Source organism: Erpetoichthys calabaricus, chromosome 7, assembly GCF_900747795.2.
Source record: "Erpetoichthys calabaricus chromosome 7, fErpCal1.3, whole genome shotgun sequence".
NCBI lineage: Eukaryota > Metazoa > Chordata > Cladistia > Polypteriformes > Polypteridae > Erpetoichthys > Erpetoichthys calabaricus.
The window spans coordinates 189,944,338-189,967,053 of NC_041400.2; the positions used below are offsets into that span (position 1 = coordinate 189,944,338).

Sequence of the window (22,716 nt, forward strand, 5' to 3'; positions counted from 1 at the left end):
TGTTGGTGTGTTGAGTGCTTAAGGGACTGTGTATTGCCTGTGAGACACGGGGAAGACGTGCGCCCACGGGTGAAGATAAAATAAAAGTCTTGTGTGTTTATACATGCCTCTGTGTCGGGTCGGGCGCCTATATAGCGCCTTTGTTACAATATGTATACACATATATATATGTCATATATATATGATGCCATACTTTATTAATTCCTAAGAAGTAATTGTCTTTTCTCATGACCTCTGGGGGGTCAGAGCACCCCGGGGGCAATTTTCAGGTTAAGGGCTGTAGGAGTTGGATCCCTTCTGGCAGTAATGGGATTTGAACCTGCAACCATCCAGATACCAGCGCAGATCCTTTGCCACAGATATAATACTCAGTACTTTGACTAGTGATAAAATTAAGGGAATGTCTTGTGCTTTTAAAGCAAGTCAGTATTTTGTGTGCACTACCTTACAATGTCCACTGCTACAATATTACAGTGTAAATAGAGGGGGAAAAAACACAATGCCGTTTTACTAAGGATGCAACTGGGGCCTGTCCTCTCAGTAAGGGGGTTATTAAGGGTTATATGACCACAGGATCTGGTGACACTGATGATAACACTTATAATTCTAGAAGTTTACAGAGTTTCCCTTCCATAAACAATCTGTATTTGGCTTTGGCCCACCAAGGTGATATGTGATTCTCTTTCATGAAGGGTAACAGAGGGAGGGTTGTTTTGAATATTTAAATTTATAAAAATGAAACTAGCTTTTGATCTTAAACAAACAAAAAAAGCACATCCATTCAGTTTCTGCACTATTTCTTCCAGTGTAGAACTTCAGGAGCTTGAACATATCCTGGCAGGTGTTAACTATGCATGATGGGATACCAGTCCAACACATGACACAATGGCAGTTTAGAGCAACCATTTAACTACTCATCTTTGGGTACTTTCTGATAAAGGTGTTAGAAATTACTCAATCCATGGATGTTTCGTCACAAGTAAGCGTATAAAATGCTAGTGTAGTCTGCACGAGGCGAGTGTGGCCGTTGTTTGTAGATAGTGTGCTATTGCAGTAGGCGGTAATTTAGATAATATATCTTAATTGAAACAGATTACATAGATACAGGTGCTGTACCCTTTTGATGTGGTATGACAAAATTTTACTAAGAAGATTACACCATACTCGTTGTCTGCTGAAAAGAACTGCCGACAGGGTGAAGAACATTGTGCTGTCATTTCAAAGGTGGTTACTTACCTCATCATCCACATCCAGTATCTCCTCAAGGTCACTCGGACAGATGTTAAGGATGGACGCTGCTAAGGACTGAGCCCTGTTGATCGATTCTTTTGAAAGGCGTCCTTGACTCTTCTGCTGTTTCTTGTTTTTTCTTATTTGACTTTTTGTGCTATTTATGTCATCATGTATTTCCTTAATGAGGTCCTAAAATTATTAAAAAGAAATGAAAATCATTCTTTAGTTTCGAATTGACACAAAATGTACATTCAGTGCATTCATTAGGAAAGCCAGTCGCTTCATTTTAAGAATTACTGACATATCAAAAACCTAAGAGGATGAAAAAGTCTGGTGTGGCAAAAAAATGATGTCTGTTACATGAAGCTGTGACTTGAACAATCAAATATGGCAGGTCAATATGTGCCACACCCCAAAATAATCTTAGGTCTCTAGCAGTTTACACCGCTAACACCTGGGACGTATTTTATTCAGATTAGAGAGACAGATCTTTATTTATCCCAAGGGGGAAATCAGTTTTTTACAGAAGTTTATTTAAAAAAAACACATAAACAACAGCAGACACACACACACAATGGTCTGAACGCACTACAGAATGAACAGAATTGATAGTCCCGGTCCCAGTGAGGCGATTGGCTGTTGGTATAAAGGAGCCCCCCCGTAGAGTTCTGTGACTCACTTCTGTTAAATGATTTGTTGGCTGAAAGTCATTAGTGTTGGTATGTCACAGAGAGGAAGTGCAGCGTTGTTCATAATGGCACTTGGGTTTTGTTTTTATTCTCTCCTCCAATGCTACTTCTAGGGGGTCCATAGTGCACCCCCGTAACTGAGCCTGCCTTTTAATTAAGTGTGTTGATTTGGTGGGCCTCCGTTGAAGTGACGTTACCAGCCCATCACAGAGTTGTACAAGATGTGAAGGATGTCACTTCCCATATTAAAGGAATACCGTCAACTATGAGTAAAGAGTCTGCTCTGCTCCTTCTTCTATAGTTCATCTGTGTTATGAGGCCAGTCGAACCTGTCATTGATGTGGACCCGCAAGTACTTGTAGGAGTGGACCATCTCTACATCCACTCTCTAAATTGTGACCAGACACCAAGGCTGTTTGGTGTGGTGTTGGTTTTGCTGATGTTAAGTTGCAGACAATTCTCAAAGTTCTCCCCCTGACTCCTCTCCTCTGTCTCACCCACCTTATTAATACACCCCCATAAGTGCAGAATCATCTGAGAATTTCTGCAAGTGACCTGACCTGTGGTTATATTTATAGTCAGAGTTGTACAGAGTGCAGAGATGAGGAGACACGTCTGTTCCTTGTGGTGTTCCAGTCTTGCCAACACAGTCCTTGAGCCTCACAGACTGGTGGTCTGCTGGTCAGATAGTCCATCACCCGGGACACCACAAGCTCATCCACCTGCATATCTCTGAGTTGACCCCTTAAAAGGTATGGCTGCATGGTACAGAAGGCACTGGAGAAATCAAAAAACATCCTCACAGTGCTGCCAGCTTTGTCCAGGTGAAAATAAGCTTTGCGGAGCAGATAGATAATTGCATCCTTGACATTAATCTTTGTCCAGGTGGTCTACCACAAGAAGACTCATATAGTCCAGCACCATCTTTCGTTCTTTGTCTATCTGGATGCCTTTGTTCATCACACATCCCAGCACTGTTGTGGACCCTGTGCAACATTATGCCTGAATACTGGATATTTTGCCATTTTATATATAAAAAATAATAAGCTCATTGTCACACACGAGCACATGGGAGGCAGTCAATGGGCTTGGTTGAACGTGATATGCCAGAACAAGGGTTAATGGGATGCACTAACGCCTTTTCTCTCTCCCCCCTCCAGACCCTCCGAACAGAAGCCTGCCTAACTCCATCTTCACTTCCAGAACCTTCCCTACCAGTGACCTCATTTCCGGTTCCTGTCCCTTGGACACACCCCTTCCTCCTCAGCAGCTATAAAAAAAGCCTCATTCTTCAGTCCCATTTTTGGACAGGGTCTGAAATGACTACTCGGCTTAATTGAAATTCCTACTGTCAAATTTGGTGGTAAATCAAGGTAAATAGGTAAATATGGTAAAATGCCATCACTGTACTTTGTATATAAAATCCAGATCGAATGTTATTTACCTATTTACCTTGACTTATTTACTTACTTCCTACAGCATAAAGTCACAAATAGACTGCAGAGCTCTCTGTGTTTGATCAACACGGCCATGCTCAAAAAGTACATGTGTAATGCCACAAAAAGTGTATGCTGACACTTCAGCACGCGAGCAATGGTACGAGAATGCAGTCAGACTTCTTTTTTGGGCACATATATAGTCCAGATCTAAACACTAGAGTGGAGAGTTGCTCACGTACTGAAGAGTCTATAGCTGCAGGTGGAAGCTGCCGTCGCTATCTTTGTATATAAGAGCCAGATCGAATGTTATTTACCTATTTACCTTGATTTATTTACTTACTTCCTACAGCGTAAAGCCAAAAGTAGACTGCAGAGCTTCGTGTTCCAGTGTCAGATCGGGTGAAGTGTGAACGTAACTGGGAGAATAAAATGGAATAAAAAAAACAACGCTAACCTTTACAAGTACCATATATTTACACCGGCTGTTACAGACTCAAATCAAATGTATGTTTTTATTCTAAAATAGTAAGAATAAGAGCAGTTCACTTCCCAAAATGGACTTGTGTGGGATCGAACTCGTGGCCTTTTGATTACCAGTCAGCAGTTCTTATCGTTATGCCACCAAAGCGGTCGTATCCAAAGCGTGTCAATGTCGCACTCTAACATGGGTTCTTTTTCTCGAGTTATATTATTGAATAGAAGCGCACTTGTTCTGTTATATTTGTACCTTTTGTGAAAGTGTTTCTTTGATATTTGGACTTCTGGCTTCACACATTATACGCTTCATGTCTACATTTTGTCAATTATACTAAAACATGACAAATGTTTCTGTCTTTACGATGTGTTTACATAGATTGTTGTAGACATGGAACACATGCATGTGTTCCAAAAATAGTATTTATAAAATGTGTCATTTTGCTTGACTACTCACTCTATACAACTCTAAGCAACTGACACCCAGGTAAACAGACTTGAGCTGAGAAAACCTTGTGTGGCGTTGGGGGGATGTGATGGTAGGCTGCTTGCTGCTTATCAACACATTTAAAAGACAAAAGACGCTGACAGAAAGGTGCGAAGGGATTTAAGATGGAACGGATTTTCGTAGGCTTTGGTAATTCTAGTGTTAAAAACAAAAGGCAGAAGATTCTTCTAAGCAAACAGACGTGAGGTCTTAAAAAATGAAACAGAAGCAAACGCAGTAGAAGAGGAGAATGTCTGAAATGAGACAAGCGGTGTGAACAGTTTTCACAAAATCCTCACAATGTACACGGATTACAAATAAAAAGAAAATCTAGGGAGATGAGTTGGAACTCAAAGTGTTGTGCGTATGAAGCCAGCTCACATTAAGTGAATTTAGCCATTGATGAGTTGGATGACTAAAAAGCACGGGGTATTATGAAAAATGTGTATAATTTTGCCGAAAAGCAAGACCTAAAAGGGCTGAGGAAGAAACTCCGTAAGTAAGCAACAAAAAGAGCAAATGGTTTCATCTGTCTAGATGCACGAGACAATTAAATGTGCAAAACCTGCCACTGTACTTTAAAAAGTCAATAAATTAATCTCCCTATTGCTTCATTTAGAATTTATTGATTGTGGTAATAATCTTCTATATCATTTACTATAACTCTAATGAAGATCTGACCTCGAGGATGCCAGTCAGGAGAGATCGTGTACTGAGAAATATTCCCCAACATGCGCTTTTTTTTTCCCTGTGTTTATAACCAGGCCTAATAATGAGAATCCCAAGGTAAGGCAAATCTCACACAACCGCTCCGTTTCTTATTGAAGGGATTTCATCCTGAAGCTCTGGTGTTTTAATTCACATCATTCTGAGGTTTTCTTTTTTTTTTTTCCTTTATTTGGATCACACAAACAATTACTTCAAAAACTTTCTTTGGAGGAGGAAAAAGTGATAGTACAGTAGTGTGTCTCTGGATCACATCGCCATTACTATGCAACAATCACCAAAAATTACAATCAGGAAACCTTTCAACAATGGCGTTAGAGCAATGAGCCAGAGAAAAACAAAACAAAATACTTCCAGTAAACTACCAAAAATTCACAAATTTTAAAATTAATTACAAATGTACAGTGCAGATAAAATATACTCACCTCCTTGTAAGTGTTCACATTTTATTACCATATGTCACTGAATCACAGCGTGTTTCTGGCATTTTTGACATCGATTAACATAAAAAGAGTCAAAGGAAAAACAGATACATACAGAGAAATACGAACATGGGTCTGCCACCTGAAAAGTCATTCAATGAAAAGCAATCGTTCAATGTGTCCCTACATACCTTTAAGATGTCATCAAGTAAAGCAAAGCAAGTGTGACAAGAGATCGAGACACAAAAATAACCAGACTGGGCTTGGAGCTTTCCTGGAAAACCGTCTGGAGGTCGGCTGGATGTGAATCCTACAACTATATCTTCTCTTACACGTTCTCTCAAACCGCCAACTGGCTAGGCATATCCTGTGAATAGCCCAGTCAGTATTTGCACAACAATTGCTACACGAGTTGCTGCGACAATGTCGGGTGAAAAAAGCGAACAGCGAGACAAGACAAGACAACGCTCCCGCGCACAATGCCTTTTCCGTAAAGCAGTTTTTGACTGACAAAAACATTCCTGTCCTCCATCATCCTACCTATTCGCCTGATTTAACTCCCTGTGATTTTTACTTGTTCCCAAAAATCAAAAGTGACCTGAAGGGAACACATTTTTCTTCAATGGGTGAAGTGATGACAGAAACGGCAAACCCAAAATCGGCCAAAGTGGGAAGGGTCCGGCCAATTCGGGAAATGGCCAATGTCGCTGTAAATTGACCAGCCAATGTACAATCTTTTCCTTGATTTCGGGATTTGGCCAGCCAGTTTGCGAAATAGCATGGGGCGATCGGCCAAAGTTGGAAGAAAAAAGGCATGAGCAGAGATTTATTGTGCACTTAGTAATGCAATTGCATCGAGTGTAGCCTTGGCCACCGGTCAGTGATTGGGAAGACGTGACGGGTCGTAGTGATTTTTCTTCTGTGCCTACGGATTCCAGTGTGAGCAGTTTCTCGTGCAGAATGGAAAACTCACTTCTGAATCTGCATTTTGAAATTATTAAGCATCTTCACACCTTGAGCGGACAGTCTTACATCAGCACATCAAATTTTGGCCAGGGAGTTCTCGCCACTTCGCGAAATGGCCGGCCAAAATAGCATATACACTGGTCATTTCTAGTAATTCGGATTTTGGCCACACCTCTAGGCCAAAATGCGAAATGGCGGCCAATTCGGGAACTGGCTGAACTTCAGGTTTTGGCCATAACATATATTTTATATATATATATATATATATATATATATATAGTGTAACAAAGGCGCTATATAGGCACCCGACCTGACACAGATGGACACAGAAGCACGTATAAACAAACAAGACTTTTTATTTTTCTTCACACGTGGGCGCACGTCTTCCCCGTGACCCACAGGCAGTACACAGTCCCAAAGCACTTCTACAACACAACACCAACAGTTTCTCCCTATTACCACCACTCCTCCTCAAGCTTCGTCTCCTTCCTCCCAACTCTCGCTCCTTGAGTGGTAGTGGCTGGCCCTTTTTATATCCCACCCGGAAGCGTTCCAGGTGCTTGACCACCTGAACCTAATTGCCCTTCCAGGTGGGGCTGAAGATACGTCCAGCTGGGCTGCTGACTCCATGCAGCTCCCCCTAGCGGCCATCCGAGCCATGGAGCTAAGCGCTAGGTTGGGGAATCATTGTCCACCAGGGAGGCTGCCACCAAGCGTGCTGGGGGAGGTATTGAACTGTCCATGGCTGCTCCCCCGGAACAGATACAGCAGGGGCATCCCTGCTGGGCATGGGACCCGGCTGTCCATTACAATATATATACTCTCTCTCTCTCTTATATATATATATTTATATATATATATATATAGATATTTGACAGCATGTAGATCGGGTTTGCATTATTTGACAGTAAACTATTTCAACCATTCTATGATCTGCTTCTCACAACTGAGGGCATCGTGGCAGATGTTAGCCGACTTGCTGACCAACCACAAGCGTTACCTGGTAGGTAACCACCCATACAATCAGATTGTGATTCAGACTATGAACGCCGTGAATATATATATATATATATATATAAAATCCTAAGCCTAAAAGTGCAACAATTTTCTGTTACGTTTTTGTCACACTTTAAATTGGGCTTATTTTAAAACCTACATATATATGTTTGGTATCGTTCTTTTCAGAATTTATCAGACTTTAATGTGATGTTGTTAGATTTTCAGATTCTGATTCCGTTTTTAAATTATAAAGTAAAAAATATCAAGAACTCACATCCTACGAGACGAGACTTTGTGCCAAGAGATTTAACCAAGCCCGGGTCTGGAAATAAAAGACAAAGAGTAGGACAGCTGCTGTACAGGCTTTTAAATGTTCGAAGTGCTGCGCAAGATGCAAATCACGCGGCATGGAAGCAGCAGCAATCCAGCAGCTGATCGGGCAAAGAGGAGGTAAAAAAAAAACTACTTGTTTCTCATTGCATCACCGTTTAAGAGGGGGTTTTGGAGGAGCAACCATGTCTCCTTGGGATGCGTTCAGCCCCCCTCTTCATAATGCGATGGGGGTTGGCAAGCGAAGCGAGCAGGGGGTTAGCCCCCTAGTGAGTGTGTGTGTGTATATATATATATATATATATATATATATATATATATATATATAGTGACAAAGGCGCTATATAGGCGCCCGACCCGGCACAGATGGACACAGAGGCACGTCTAAACTAAAGACACGTTTTATTTTTCTTCACCCGTGGGCGCACATCTTCCCCGTGACCCACAGGCAATATACAGTCCATAAAGCACAATGCCAACACAACACAACAATTCTTTCTTTTACCACCACTCTTCCACAAGTGTAGTCCTCCTCCTCCCGACCCTGGCCTCTCGAGTGTTGGTGGCTGGCCCTTTTTATAGCCCACCCGGAAGTGTTCCAGGTGCTTGACCACCTGGTCCTAATTGCACATCCAGGTGGGGCCGAAGAGTCGTCCAGCCAGGCTGTTGAAACCAGACAGCCCCCCCTAGCGGCCACCCCGGGCCCCATCCAGGCTGTGGAGGACTCCATCTCCCATGGAGTCCTGTGGGAGATTGGGGAATCACCGTTGGCCAGGGAGGCTTGTGAAATGTAACCCACTGATTATCTGGCTCCTTGCTGCTTATCGACACATTTACAGGACAAAAGACGCTGATGGAGAGGTGCAAAGCAATTTAAGCTGGGACGGATCTACGAGTTTTTTTGTAGGCTCTGGTAATTCTAGTGTTAAAGCAGTGTTTGAACAGACTGTGTTACTATACCCTCTACCTTACTACTAGTTTACTGCTTACCTTTACATCATTTTAGGTCTTTTATTGCATTTCAACTGATCAAATTTGAAGAAAAACTGCTAAAACTGAGGTGTTCTAAAACTTTTGACCTGTTGTGTTCCACCTAATGTCTCGTAAATAAGTTCTGAATCTGATGCGAGGAATGTCTCCATCTGGCAACCAAGGCACAACATGACGGGAGACACATCCTGGTGAAGTAGTAGGAGCTTAATGAGGAAAAAGAAAATGAAGACATTAGCAAAACAAGTGCATAACAACTGGTTAACAGCAATGCCATAGAAAGTGATGTCTTCTGAGAAGTTGCTTCATCTCTTCCTAGTTTTGGATTCAACCTGATAAACTACTTCCAGTAGTCACCGGGTTGTTATGGGGACCTCCCATCAGGGGTGGAGCTTCTTGGTCAGATGAGGAAGTGAGGTCTGCTGAGATCTTCTGGTTGCTGTCCCTCCATACTACAGGTTGAAAATGTGATAGTGACAGTGCCCCCTCTTGGACGGGATTGGTACTGCCTACCTCTTGAGAGCCCTTAAGATGTCTCCTGTGCATATACGCTTGATAATATTGTGTTTTCTTTTATTCGTTTACAGTATGCAAGTCATTATTTTATTATTCTCTTTGCACATGACAGTAAACTTGAACACCATTGCACAAATCCAAACGAGCTTAAGCACCACATGTCACACCTAGTTAATGGCAACATTTCACATTTTTTCATTAAAACAATCAAAAGTTTGATAAGAACTGTCCATTCAACCCAGCAGTTGTCAGCATTGACTCCCAACAGGACACAATGCTGCACCAGAACTTCAGAGTGAAAGGCAATGCAGAGTACACAACAGGCAGAACAGGTCATGGAACTGAAAGACTTGGTAAGTGGGAGTTGTTAGATAGATAGATAGATAGAAGGGCTTGACAGATCATACGCAACATTAAATAAGACTAAGTGGTGTGTTACTGGAAGATAAAAAAAGAAAAAGGAATACCAAAAAATTAAACAAAATCTGAGGCAGGTTCAGAGTATGGGCAGTATTTTCAGCACTCGTATACATAAACATGACATAAACTGCTTAGTTTTAAAAAATGCTTCCTGTCTGTGACTGAAATATCACAATGTGCAGCAAGCAAAATGTCAGGTTTAAAGCAAGTTAGTTAATTGCAAAAAAAAAAAAAAGGCTGCCTGGAGCCGTCTAGAAAAAGCCCAGTGGAAAACTTAGTTTATTGGAGTTACTGCCGTAGTTAGTTTAATGACTTTATTAGCAGACATTTACAGGAGAGCATTTGTTCAAGAATTAATAAGAAGCACATCAGTCTGTGTTCTGCAGGTCCCGTGAACGATGGCAAGTCTGCATTCTGGGCGGGTGGGGGCGCTGCAACCAGCATCTTGTAGCAGATGACACTGTTGTGCAATAATGATGTCAGCAGTAAATGCGCCTCAGTAATTTAATGTGATACATTTTTATAGCAAACTTAGTCGTCATAATGAAACCTTTCATATTTTCAGTGATATGCTCATCTAAAGGAATACTCAACTCAAAAATATTATATATATATATTGTGGCGGACAGCCGGGTCCCATGCCCGGCAAGGACGCCCCTGCTGCTTCAGTTCCAGGGGAGCAGCCACGGACAGCTCAGTACCTCCCCCGGGACGCTTGGTGGCAGCCTCCCTAGCAGACGATGATTCCCCAACCCGGCGCATGGCTCCATGGGAGATGGAGTCCTCCACAGCCTGTTTGGGGGGCTCGGATGGCCGCTAGGGGTAGCTGCATGGAGTCGGCAGCCTGGCTGGTCGTATCTTCAGCCCCACCCGGAAGTGCAATTAGGACCAGGTGGTCAAGCACCTGGAACACTTCCGGGTGGGATATAAAAAGGGCCAGCCACCACCACTCAGGAGAGCCAGAGTCGGGAGGAGGAGGACTAAGCCTGAGGAGGAGTGGTGGTGCCAGAAGGATTGTTGTAGAGATTGTGAGTGTTTCTGGGACTGTGTTGGGCCGGTGGGACACGGGGAAGGCGTGCCCCACGGCTGAAGAAAAATAAAAACCTGTTTTATTGAAGTACGTGCCTCTGTGTCAGTCTGTGCCGGGTCGGGCGCTATATAGCGCCTTTCACAATAGATAGATAGATAGATAGATAGATAGATAGATAGATAGATAGATGAAAGGCAACATATAATAGATAGATAGTTACATATGAAAAGCAATAGATAGATTGAGATAGATAGATAGATAGAGAGAGAGAGAGAGAGAGAGAGAGAGAGAGAGAAAGAGAGACAGATCTTTATTTGTCTAATAGAAGTTTATTTGTATAATCTCCAAAAGTGGGGATGTGGTTACTTTATGAGAACAATTACAAGAACAGAAATGTCCACATGCAGTAAAATATCGTCATAGATGCAAGCTAAGGCTTTACTACGCACAATGGAAGACAAACAGCAACAGCCATCTCTGGACTCGGTCTCATCTAAGATGGACAGAAGCAGAGTGGAGATGTTCTTTGTGGTCTGAAGAGTCAACTTTTCAGATTATTTTGGGGAAATGAAAATCCATCATGTTCTTTGGGCCAAAGTGGAAAAGGACCATCCAAGCTGTTATAATGCAGAATGATGTCTGCACATTTTGGAGCAACATATGACGCTGTCTTTTCCTCAGATGTTCCTGCATTTTCCGAAAGGACAACGGCAGACCCCATTCTGCCCGGATTACAAGTGCGCAGTGACGTAAACAGAGATTGCGGGTACAAGATTGGCAGTCCTGACCTGTGCGGCGCATTATGAAGCGTAAAGTACAGCAACAAAGGCTCTGTACAATTGAAGTCCTGCATAATGGATGAATGGGGGAAAATTCCGCTTGGTAAATGTAACCAGCTTGATACTGCAGTGCCTGAATGCTTAATAAGTGTTATTAAAAGAAACGGTGATGTGGCATTGCAATACAGAACAGAATTTAGAATTTACAAATGCCCTCCTTTTGTGTTTCTATCAGCATTTTCCACACTGTCCCAACTTTTTCCTCTAAGCGAGCCCCCTTTAAGTAATAGGCAGCATGATAGCATTTCTCAGTTTGAGTAAGGGTAACAGCATAATAAGAGTTGCAGACAGAACTGATGGGCGAAGAGACGGCGAACACGGCAGCCCATCCCCCGGCCAGCAGGCTGACAGAGAGAAGCTGCCTTTAGGCAGGCATGCAGTTCATTAACGGCCACAGAGCCTATTATTTTGTTTACAGCCTAATAGATATTCACTGTCACTAGCCAGGTCTCAGATTCAATTTGCCTAAATCCCAGGTGTGGAGTAATCCTAATAGAGAGTAACTGAATTTATCGCCGATTTCTTTGCAGATCCTCCATCCATGAGAGAGTCTGTTAATATCTGTCAAGTACTTTGATGAGGGCCACGTTTCAAATTGCACATTGGTAAATTAACTCTTCTTGGACGCATTATTAAAGTAACTAGATCATTATTTTTCTTATAACAAAGTCAAAGAGAGAAAATAAAAGCAAAGCCAAAGGAAACAAAGTGCTTGTTTAAAAACTTGAGTCCAGGTATAGTAACAAAAATAGCGTTACAGTGAGGAAATAATTATTCATTTATCAAGCAATTTCTCATATCAGCATTTTTATATTTTTTATTGTGGACCTTTCATTGGAAGAACAGCTCCTCTGAAAAATGTCAGCTCACGTGAAGCAAATCGAACACCCTTGAAAGCTCACAAACATGTCATTTGGTACGTAAAAGCAGGATGGCATATGCAGCTATGAGATTATAAAGTGTAATTCTAAGCAACGTCTGACGTTTTGAATAATGCAAAGTTATTTGGAATAAAAGCGTAAACACGGTGGGCCCTGCAGCACTAAAGCTGTAAGAACAGAAATCCCGGGCCTGATCAATATCTGACAGACCCAAGTCTCTTCTAGACATTAGGTCAAGCAATCAAACAATGTAATGTGCTTCAGTAGATCGCGTGTGTTTTGTCTTGGTAGAGTAAAATGTTGCTCTACTTTCCCCTATTGTATTATTAATAAGTAGCCTTTGTCAAAATGCCTAATCTCACAGACTTACCACTGTTTATAAGGTATTACAGTATATAACTTATCCCCACCTTCCCTTCTCTATCTACTGTATAGGCAATTAGGTACAGTAAAAAAACAAGCAGGAATTAAATTACACATAAAACAATGCATATTTGATAATATTCATAAATAATAACAATATCCATCCATCCATTTTCCAACCCGCTGAATCTGAACACAGGGTCACGGGGGTCTGCTGGAGCCAATCCCAGCCAACACAGGGCACAAGGCAGGAAACAATCCTGGGCAGGGTGCCAACCCAAAATAATAACAATATGCAAAGTACATTTGAATATTGGCAACCATACCACCTGATTAAATGGTGATGTGTAGTTTCAGGTGGCACACAGACTTGTTAGATATTTAAAATGTCTCTAGTTAAGGCATCATTGGTGCTCAGCTTTCTTCAGAACAGGCCATATGCCTGTTCTAATATGGCTGCTAAGCTGTGGTCTCCATTGTGTTGTCCTTTCAGTTCATGGTGTGATGGTCTTCATCAGTTTGGTAAGAGAGATACTTCTTCATCATATGTTGGTTAGTAAGAGAGAGAGAGATTGTGGTTGAACAAGCAGATTTATGGATGTTCTGTCCAACCCCTACAGCCAATAGGACATCAAGGTACTTAAAAGCTTCTGATAGAAGCCAGTCCGAAACAGCCACACTTCAGACCAATGGGGGAATACAACATCTTAAAACCTGCCACCCCCAAGACCATAGGTCTTTATGGTTTTCTTACAGGGTTGAAAAACTTAAGCAAAGAAACACTCGCCAAACTGGCTTAAGGCACACACACCCTCAAATCCTGTTGTAAAATTCAAAGAGATCCATTCCTTGGGTTGTAAACATGAATGCTTCTCACTAATATTACATTGCTTTGCCTAAATTACAAATAAAGACATACAAAATACACTGCCTGGCCAAAAAAAAAGTCGCCACCTGGATTTAACTAAGCAAATAGGTACGAGCCTCCTATTGGATAATTACTGCATAGGCGATTATCTTTCAGCTGGCAACAAGTTATTTAACCCCAACTGGCGCAATGAGTTGCTTCTCATTTCTTAAACAACCATGTCGAAAGACACATCTCGTGGTCGTGGAAAATATGTTAGTCTGTTTAAGAAGGGTCAAATCATTGGCATGCATCAAGCAGAGAAAACATCTAAGGAGATTGCAGAAACTACTAAAATTGGGTTAAGAACTGTCCAACGCATTATTAAAAACGTCTTCGAGGAAGAAATGTGGCTGGAAAAAAATCCTGAATGATCGTGATCGGCGATCACTTAAACGTTTGGTGAAATCAAATCGAAGAAAAACAACAGTAGAACTCAGGTCTATGTTTAATAGTGAAAGTAAGAGCCTTTCCACACTCACAATGCGAAGGGAACTCAAGGGATTGGGACTGAACAGCTGTGTAGCCGTAAGAAAACCACTAATCAGTGAGGCAAACCGGAAAAAAAGGCTTCAATTTGCTAGGGAGCATAAAGATTGGACTCTGGAGCAATGGAAGAAGGTCATGTGGTCTGATGAGTCCAGATTTACCCTGTTCCAGAGTGATGGGCGTATCAGGGTAAGAAGAGAGGCAGATGAAGTGATGCACCCATCATGCCTAGTGCCTACTGTAGACTGTGATCTTGGTGACAAATTAATGCAACACTGGATGGAACTAAATCTTGTGACATTGCAGAAGCTTATCGAAACAATGCCACAGCGAATGCATGCCGTAATCAAAGCTAAAGGCGGTCCAACGAAATATTAGAGTGTGTGACCTTTTTTTTGGTGGCGACTTTTTTTTTGGCCAGGCAGTGTATTTATCAAGTTATATGCAAAATCTCACATCACAACAGTGTGAAGACCCTGTTTTCAGGAAAATATACAGTACTGAGGGATATGTAGAAATGCTTGAGTTCCTTTATATATAAGACTGGCAGCACGACCCAGGGAAGTAATTTTAAGGCCGAAATATCTAACTTCAGTTTGGTAGCAGAAAATCCTTTGCCAACTCCATTCCCTTTCTTAGGAAGAATAATTTGGACAAAAAAAAACAAAAACAAATAAATGCTGAATAATAAATAAACACATAAATACTGAAACATTTAAAAAAGAAATACTTTCTTCCTCAGACAATAATTATGTGCGACACTTTTCCTGGACTTGCAGCCCTGAAATAAATTAAATTCATTTAAATGGTCAAAATCCAGAAAAAGGGCACTGTCCTCAAAACTTACTGTAGAGTAAAGGAACCGGAACCCCCTCACCACCGGTATCCCCAAAGCCAAACTTTGGGTTCCAAATGAGTCTACTATCTCTACCTGACGAGGGGGGACATGTGTGCAAAATGTTGTTGAGATTGCACCAAGAGTGTGGGACTGAATAACAGCAAGCAAACACACACACACACACAAGCTTTATCTAAACTATTCTAATCTAAAAGATAATCTACTGTTATCAAAATACTGCAGCTTCAACAACATGAACATTTTTTTGCCAAAATTATTCAGAATATTATTATCATTTATTATTATATGAGGGTAGACTGTTCTCAAATGTATCAGTTTAAAATTACATATACAACACAATAAAGATAGATAGATAGATAGATAGATAGATAGATAGATAGATAGATAGATAGATAGATAGATACTTTATTAATCCCAATGAGAAATTCACAAAAGTGTGCAGAAAGTGAAGCGGTGTGAATATTTTCTTAATCTAATGTACATTGTGACAGGTGGGCAGGTCCCATGCCCGGCCGGGACGCCCCTTCAACAATGGATCCAGGGGAGCATCCATGGGATGCACTCTATGTCCCCCAGAATGCGTGGTGGCAGCCCTCCTGGGTTACATCGGGGCCACAGGTGTGGGACTTCAGGATTCAGACCTGTTGGGCTCTGTGGCCACCAACCGGAGGAGCTGCACGGCTTAACGAGCCTCCGTGGGATGGAATGCAGCCACACCCGGAAGTGCAGCCTAATCAGGCTACTTACCACCTGTAGCACTTCTGGGAGGGCTACAAAAAGAGTCTGCAGCCATTACTCAAGGGCCAGAGTCAGGAGGAGGAGGACTAAGCTTGAGGAGGAATGGTGGTAGAAGAGAGAAGTGTGTTGTGTCTCTTTGCTTGTGCTTTTGGGGACTGTGTTGGGCCTGTGGGACACGGGGAAGACATGCCCCACAGCTGTAGAGAAAATAAAAAATTTTTCATTTTATACGTAACTCCGTGTCCAACTGTGTCGGGTCAGGTGCCTATATAGCACCTTTTTATTACAACATATACATCATATAAATATAAATCCATTGGGAACAAAGAATGTAAACATGATTTTATGTTGTTGTGAGTCATACCTTCACAAATCTGATGAACTCGTCTATTTGGCTGTTTGCAGACGTCAGCTTCTTATGGACAGTTTCCAAGGCTTGTTCACTTTGCTGGGCTAATCCATGCATTGTTTGGGAGGCTGTCTCCTCCAGTTCCTTCATGGCGATCTCTGATTCGGCTAATTTGGATTGTAGATCCTGAAGTTTGTGACTCTATGAAGAAAAATAAAAAGAACAGAGATATGTTTTTCTTTTTTTTATTTATTGGTTTTATTTAGAAGCAGGTAACTTTCCATACAGTCAAATCAAACTTAACAAGGCAAAGCAAAATTCAACCCCCTATGGAGAGAAAGAGAGGAGAGCCAAAAATAAAATGTTACTCTATAAGAGGAACAAGAAAGGAAGGGTATCCTCTTGCCCTTAATGGAAGCTTATTCTGAAATGTTATTGATTAGATCCGGCCATATTTTTAAAAAGTTTCGAACAGATCCTCTAAGTGAGAATTAGATTTTTTCCAATTTCAAATAGTACTGGACATCAATTACCCACTGACTTGAAAGTGGTGGGCTGGGATTCTTTCAAATGAGTAAGATAAGTCAACATGTTAGTCTTGAGGTAATGGTGATTAAAGTTTGTTTGTCCTTCTCCACGTTAAGCCCATCTAGCAATCCACCAACACAGAGCTGTTAATGGGTTATGAGTGATTTCGACACAGAGGCTGTCTGATAGGCCTGCAAAGAGTTTGGTCCAAATTGTTGTTAATTTGGTGCACACCCAAAACATGTGGCCCAGTGAGGCTTGAGCTCGATTGCAATGTTCACAGGTTGAATCTTGCCCTGGTAACATTTTGGACAATGTTAATCGAGATAAATGTGCTGTATAAAAGATTTTACGTTGAATGATTTGAATACTTTGCACATATCGAGCTAAAGTATATTCTGTGCATGGCTGCCCTCCACTCTTTTCTTGAAATATTAAGTGACTGATCATTTCCCCAGTGAACTCTGGGGTCTTTGAAAGGAAGGGACTTTAAAATATTTTTATAAATTGTGGAGATGCTATCCGAGTGTTCAACATTGATCAGTATTTCTTCTGGAATAGAACAAGGTGGGAGGTGAGGAAAATTGGGCAGATTCTGTTTAGCAAAGTTTCTAGCTTGAAAGTACTGGAAAAATTGTGTTGATGATGAAGTTGTATTTGAATCATAATTGTTCATAGGATTCTAAGAACATTATCTATGTACAGGTCTCCAAGTGTTTTAATCCTGGACATTTTCCAGACATTAAATACTGTATAAGTTTGAGAGGGTGGAAAAAGGTAGTTGTCATGTAGAGGTGCAACACATAAAAGCTCCTCTGGCTTAAAGTGCTTCCTACACTGGCTCCATATTCTGAGAGAATGAAGGGCAATTGAATTATTAGTGTATTGACTGTAATTTGTATTAACTGGACCACAGAGCAGGGAATATAATGAAGTACCGCATTCTATTGGAGACCAGGCTTGTGGATATTCATCAATGTATGTCAATATCCAGTTTTTACAGCTTTTATATTTGCCACCCAGTAATAAAATTGAAAGTCAGGCAGTGCCATGCCACCTTCTGCTATAGGTCATTGTAGAGTTGCCCTTTGGATACATAGATGTTTCAAATTTCAAATAAAAGAAGGAATGATTGTGTATAATTTCTTTAAAAATGATTTGTTAATGTACCATATATACTCATGTTAAAGTTCTCTCAAGTCGGGGCTTGATTTCAACGTATAATTTTCGGTGCTTTATAATGTCGGTTATATAAGTCGAATGCAGAAAACTCACTCTATTGGTCCCCTTCTTCAGGCAAGATGATAGCCAATAAAAGGTGTCATTTTGCTTGGCTTTTCTCTACATTCATAATGGCTAACATGGTACAACACCCTAGTATTACTTGAAATAGGAAGAGAAGCTTGGGAAGGATGATCATCTTAACAATGTTGATTCTCCCTGCTAATGTAAGATGGTGGGAAGACCATCTATTTACTATGTGTTTAATTTTATATATATTTACATATACAATAAAGAAGCATTGAATTCTAGCACAAGTGTGAAGTCATTCTTGAACCAAAAGCAATATGCATGACGGACTCTACTGACAAATATTCATTCCAGTCTTGTGCACCTCTGTATTCTCTGTAGGTCTAATGTGTGCCCTTTATATGATTTTGGTGTACACAGAAATTCCCTGAGGTCTTTAATTAGATTTGCTTTACTATTTTTGTAACAACGCACTGGAAAATGACTTCAATCTTCAATATCTCCAAAATTTTGCATTCATACATTTTTACAAGTTTTAGTAGGTAATTAGTTTTAATTTATTTTATTTGAGTTTCCCACCTATGGCATTAAACACTCCACTAGTTTGTGAAATTTACCAAAAACAGAAAGTGAAAAAATACAGTAAATACAATTTTTTAAAAGAGCACAATCAGTATGGTTAAGAAAACTCTGTGCTGCTAGACTTGTCAATGATGATAGTGGCCTGTGGAGTGGTCCTTAACTTCTTCACATTGTTACAGCACTTGTCCTAGGATAATGTGACCCCATTTTTGAGAGGGGTGAAAGTGAGAATGTCTTATTAGTTGAGAGACATGAGAAAAATTTTGTTGTGGCGTGAAATTTTGCACATACGTTGATAAATATTTTGCATGTCTTTATTTGTTAACTTATAACAGTAATCTCTATCATTGATAAGAACAGCAATGGTTTGATGGCTAAGAACCAGTTCTTTGTAATTTTACGACAGGGTTGGGGGAAGAGCCTCAAACCAGTTTGGCAACTGATTCTCCGCAGGACTCTCTCAATCAACCACCACAGGAAAGCCAATCTACCGAGCGGGCAAGGCATCAGCTTAACAAATAGTTTTGGGGGCAGGTGTGAAAACCATTGTGTGCCCCCATTGGTCTGAAGTGTGGCTGTTTGGTATTGGCTTGTATGAGAAGCCTTTAAGTACAATGACACCCTATTGGCGGTAGGATTTGGACAGAGAATCTAAAAATTTGCTTGCTGTATCCCCCCACCAAACTGATGAAAGACCATCTCACACACCATGAACTGAAAAGGACAACACAATGAAGAGCACAGCTCGGCAACCATATTGAGACAGGCATGCGGCCTTTTCTGAAGAAAACTGACCAAAAATGAGGACCTAACTAGTTACCAGAGTAACTAACAAGTCTGTGTGCCACCTGAAACTACACAACCGCATTTATCAGGTTGTATGATTGCCAGTATTCAAATTTACTTTGCTTATTGTTATTATTTATAAATATTGTCAATAATACATTATTTAAAGTGTTTAACTTAAGTTTTGCTTGTCTTTTACTACACCTAATTGCCTGACGTTATAGATTTAGAAGGGAAGGTGGGGAGAAGTTATATGGTACAATACCTTATAAACAGTGCTAAGTCTGTGAGATCTGAGGCATTCTGACAAAGGCTACACATTAATAATACAAAAGGGGAGAGTATTATATCACTCTAAAGACAAAACACATTTCATCTACACTGTATCGGGATGAAAGCCCATCATTGGCAATTAAAGCCAATAAATAGGATTGCAGTAACAGACCCTTGATCAGTTCATCTTCTGCTCACTCAACTATTCGCAGTAACAGACATTGTAAAAATAAGGAGGCTCAAACTTTTGCATGCTACTGTAAAACGCTAAATAACTGATGGCACAAGTATTCACCCCTTTTAATATGAAACATTCAAAAATTGTCACTGGTGCAGCCAGTTGGTTTTAGAAGTCCTATCAATGGGACAATGGAGATCACCTGTGTGGAGCTTGCATGTGGAAGGACCAGCGTGTGGTGAGTCAGTATGGTGGGCTAACCTGCACAATGAAGACAACAAGAACACCCCAAGGAACTCTGTGAAAAGCAAAAAAAAAAGAGGGTGGACAGAAGAAAATCTCCAATGGAAATTAAGAAGTGCCCTGATTGAGTTGTTTAAAATGATGAAGGTTATTTAGTACAGTGGACCCTGGCTGTTTCTTTAAGATAAATTCTTCAACAAAAATACAGGAACACAGGTGGGAACTGATTAAGAGTAAATTTTACACGAACTCTTCTTTACACAGAAAACCACAGATGCATGCATTAAGTGACCATTCAGTGTTGTTGGTTGGGAACATGCGCCAATTACAGCACGCTGCCGCACCCACCACACGGCAAGCCACCCAGACTGAGATCCAACTGCAGCACCACACTGCACTTAATCAGTATGGTTAAGAAAACTCTGTGCTGCTAGACTTGTCAATGATGATAGTGGCCTGTGGAGTGGTCCTTAACTTCTTCATATTGTTACAACACTTGTCCTAGGATAATGTGACCCCATTTTTGAGAGGGGTGAAAGTGAGAATGTTTTATTAGTTGAGAGACATGAGAAACATTTTGTTGTGGCGTGAAATTTTGCACATACGTTGATAAATATTTTGCATGTCTTTATTTGTTAACTTATAACAGTAATCTGTATCATTGATAAGAACAGCAATGGTTTGATGGCTAAGAACCAGTTCTTTGTAATTTTACGACAGGGTTGGGGGAAGAGCCTCAAACCAGTTTGGCAACTGATTCTCCGCAGGACTCTCTCAATCAACCACCACAGGAAAGCCAATCTACCGAGCTGGCAAGGCATCAGCTTAACAAATGGTTTTGGGGACTGGTGTGAAAACCATTGTGTGCCCCCATTGGTCTGAAGTGTGGCTGTTTGGTATTGGCTTGTATGAGAAGCCTTTAAGTACAATAACACCCTATTGGTGGCAGGATTTGGACAGAGAATCTAAAAATTTGCTTGCTGTACCCCCCCACCAAACTGATGAAAGACCATCTCACACACCATGAACTGAAAAGGACAACACAATGAAGAGCACAATGAAGACAACAAGAACACCCCAAGGAACTCTGTGAAAAGCAAAAAAAAAAGAAAGAAAAAAAAGAGGGTGGACAGAAGAAAATCTCCAAAGGAAATTAAGAAGTGCCTTCATTGAGTTGTTTAAAATGATGAAGGTTATTTAGTACAGTGGACCCTGGCTGTTTCTTTAAGATAAATTCTTCAACAAAAACACGGGAACTCAACAGTGCGAGGTTTTTTACATTGGCTGAAATACCAATCCTGCCACCAAACCCTCAAGTTTTCCCTGCAAGATGGAGGACCTGCTTGTGCAGGACTGGATGCAGATTAACGTCATACCCAAGACGTAGCAATTGCAGGTTAAGGGTCTTGGCTCAGGGGCCCAGTGGAGTAGAGTCACTTCTGGCGTTTATGGGATTCAAAACCTGCAATCGCAGATCCCTAGCCTCAGAGCCACCACTCCACCCAACATTCAGTGTGTTAGATGGTAATATATTTTGGAAGCTTCAAGACTCAAAAATGTTCTTTTGGAGAAACAAAGTCAGTAGGATTGGTGAGCTTGTTGAGCTACATGGCCTGTTCTTGTCAACACTGTTTAAAAGTTCTAATGAGTTGCTGTTTGTTTTTGTCTTTACTGACAGACAGTTAAGAAGGAAGAATGGAACCACGAGGACTCACCTTATGCTTTAGGGCAAGGTCTGCTCACAAAAATCACGCGTCAGCAGCCATACCACATGCGCTTCACAAGAGATCATCCACCTGAAGCTAAACATGCTTGGGCTTGACCAGTACATGGATGGAAGATCATCTAGGAAAAAGCTTGGGTTGCTGCTGGAAGAGGAGTTGGTGAGGCCAGCAGGGGGCATGTACCCTCTGGTCTGTGTGTGGATCCCAATGCAGTGATGGGGACATTGTGCAGTAAAAATGACGCTGTCCTTCAGATGAGACGTGAAACTAAGCTCCTGACTCTCTGTGGTCATAAAAAGATCCCTGAGCGTCTTTCGTAAAGAGTAGGGTATATCCCAATTGCCCACCACGGCCTAGTCATTCTGTCCCCCTAATCATCTCTCTTACCGCTTCACCATCTAACAGCTAATGTGGGGCGAGTGCACTGGTGCAGAGCGGCTACTTACTGTCGCATCATCCAGGTGGATGCTGCACAATCGAGGCGGTTGAAGTGGTTTCCGACCCACTGTATTGCTTTGAGTCATGAGAAAACTGCTATATACACGTAATTAATTATTATTATACTTCAAATTATGCATGGAGATGTAGCTTCATTTTATCATATTGAGAGGAGAAGATAAGTGAAGATGCGGTGGGTTGGCACCCTGCCTGGGATTGGTTCCTGCCTTGTGCCCTGTGTTGGCTGGGATTGGCTCCAGCAGACCCCCGTGACCCTGTGTTCGGATTCAGCGGGTTGGATAATGGATGGATGGAAGATAGGTGAAGAGGACTATGGGTAAGCCGCACATCCTTGAAACACACAGTTGAAAATCGGCATCATCTACTGTATTTACAAAGAAAGCCAGCACCTCACCTTCTTGTCAACATCTTCTTTGCATTTCCTGAACAATTCCTCATAATGGGCTCTCTCTTTTGTTGCAACAGCAAACCTCTGCTTTAACGAATCCACAAAAACTTTTTTGCTTAACGCTTCTTCAGACAATGTCCTTATCTGTTGAAAGATAG

General features: G+C 41.3%; 1 protein-coding gene across 1 annotated transcript in view; it reads right to left on the reverse strand.

The window, feature by feature from the left end:
• Nucleotides 1-22,716, reverse strand: part of cntln (centlein, centrosomal protein) — a 515,615-nt gene that overhangs the window by 48,213 nt on the left and 444,686 nt on the right. The window contains exons 23-25 of the mRNA XM_028805853.2: nucleotides 22,565-22,702; nucleotides 16,162-16,347; nucleotides 1,237-1,422 (exon numbers count right to left, since the gene is read on the reverse strand). Of these exons, the coding sequence (XP_028661686.1) occupies nucleotides 1,237-1,422; nucleotides 16,162-16,347; nucleotides 22,565-22,702 (510 nt within the window). The remainder of the gene's footprint in view (nucleotides 1-1,236; nucleotides 1,423-16,161; nucleotides 16,348-22,564; nucleotides 22,703-22,716) is intronic.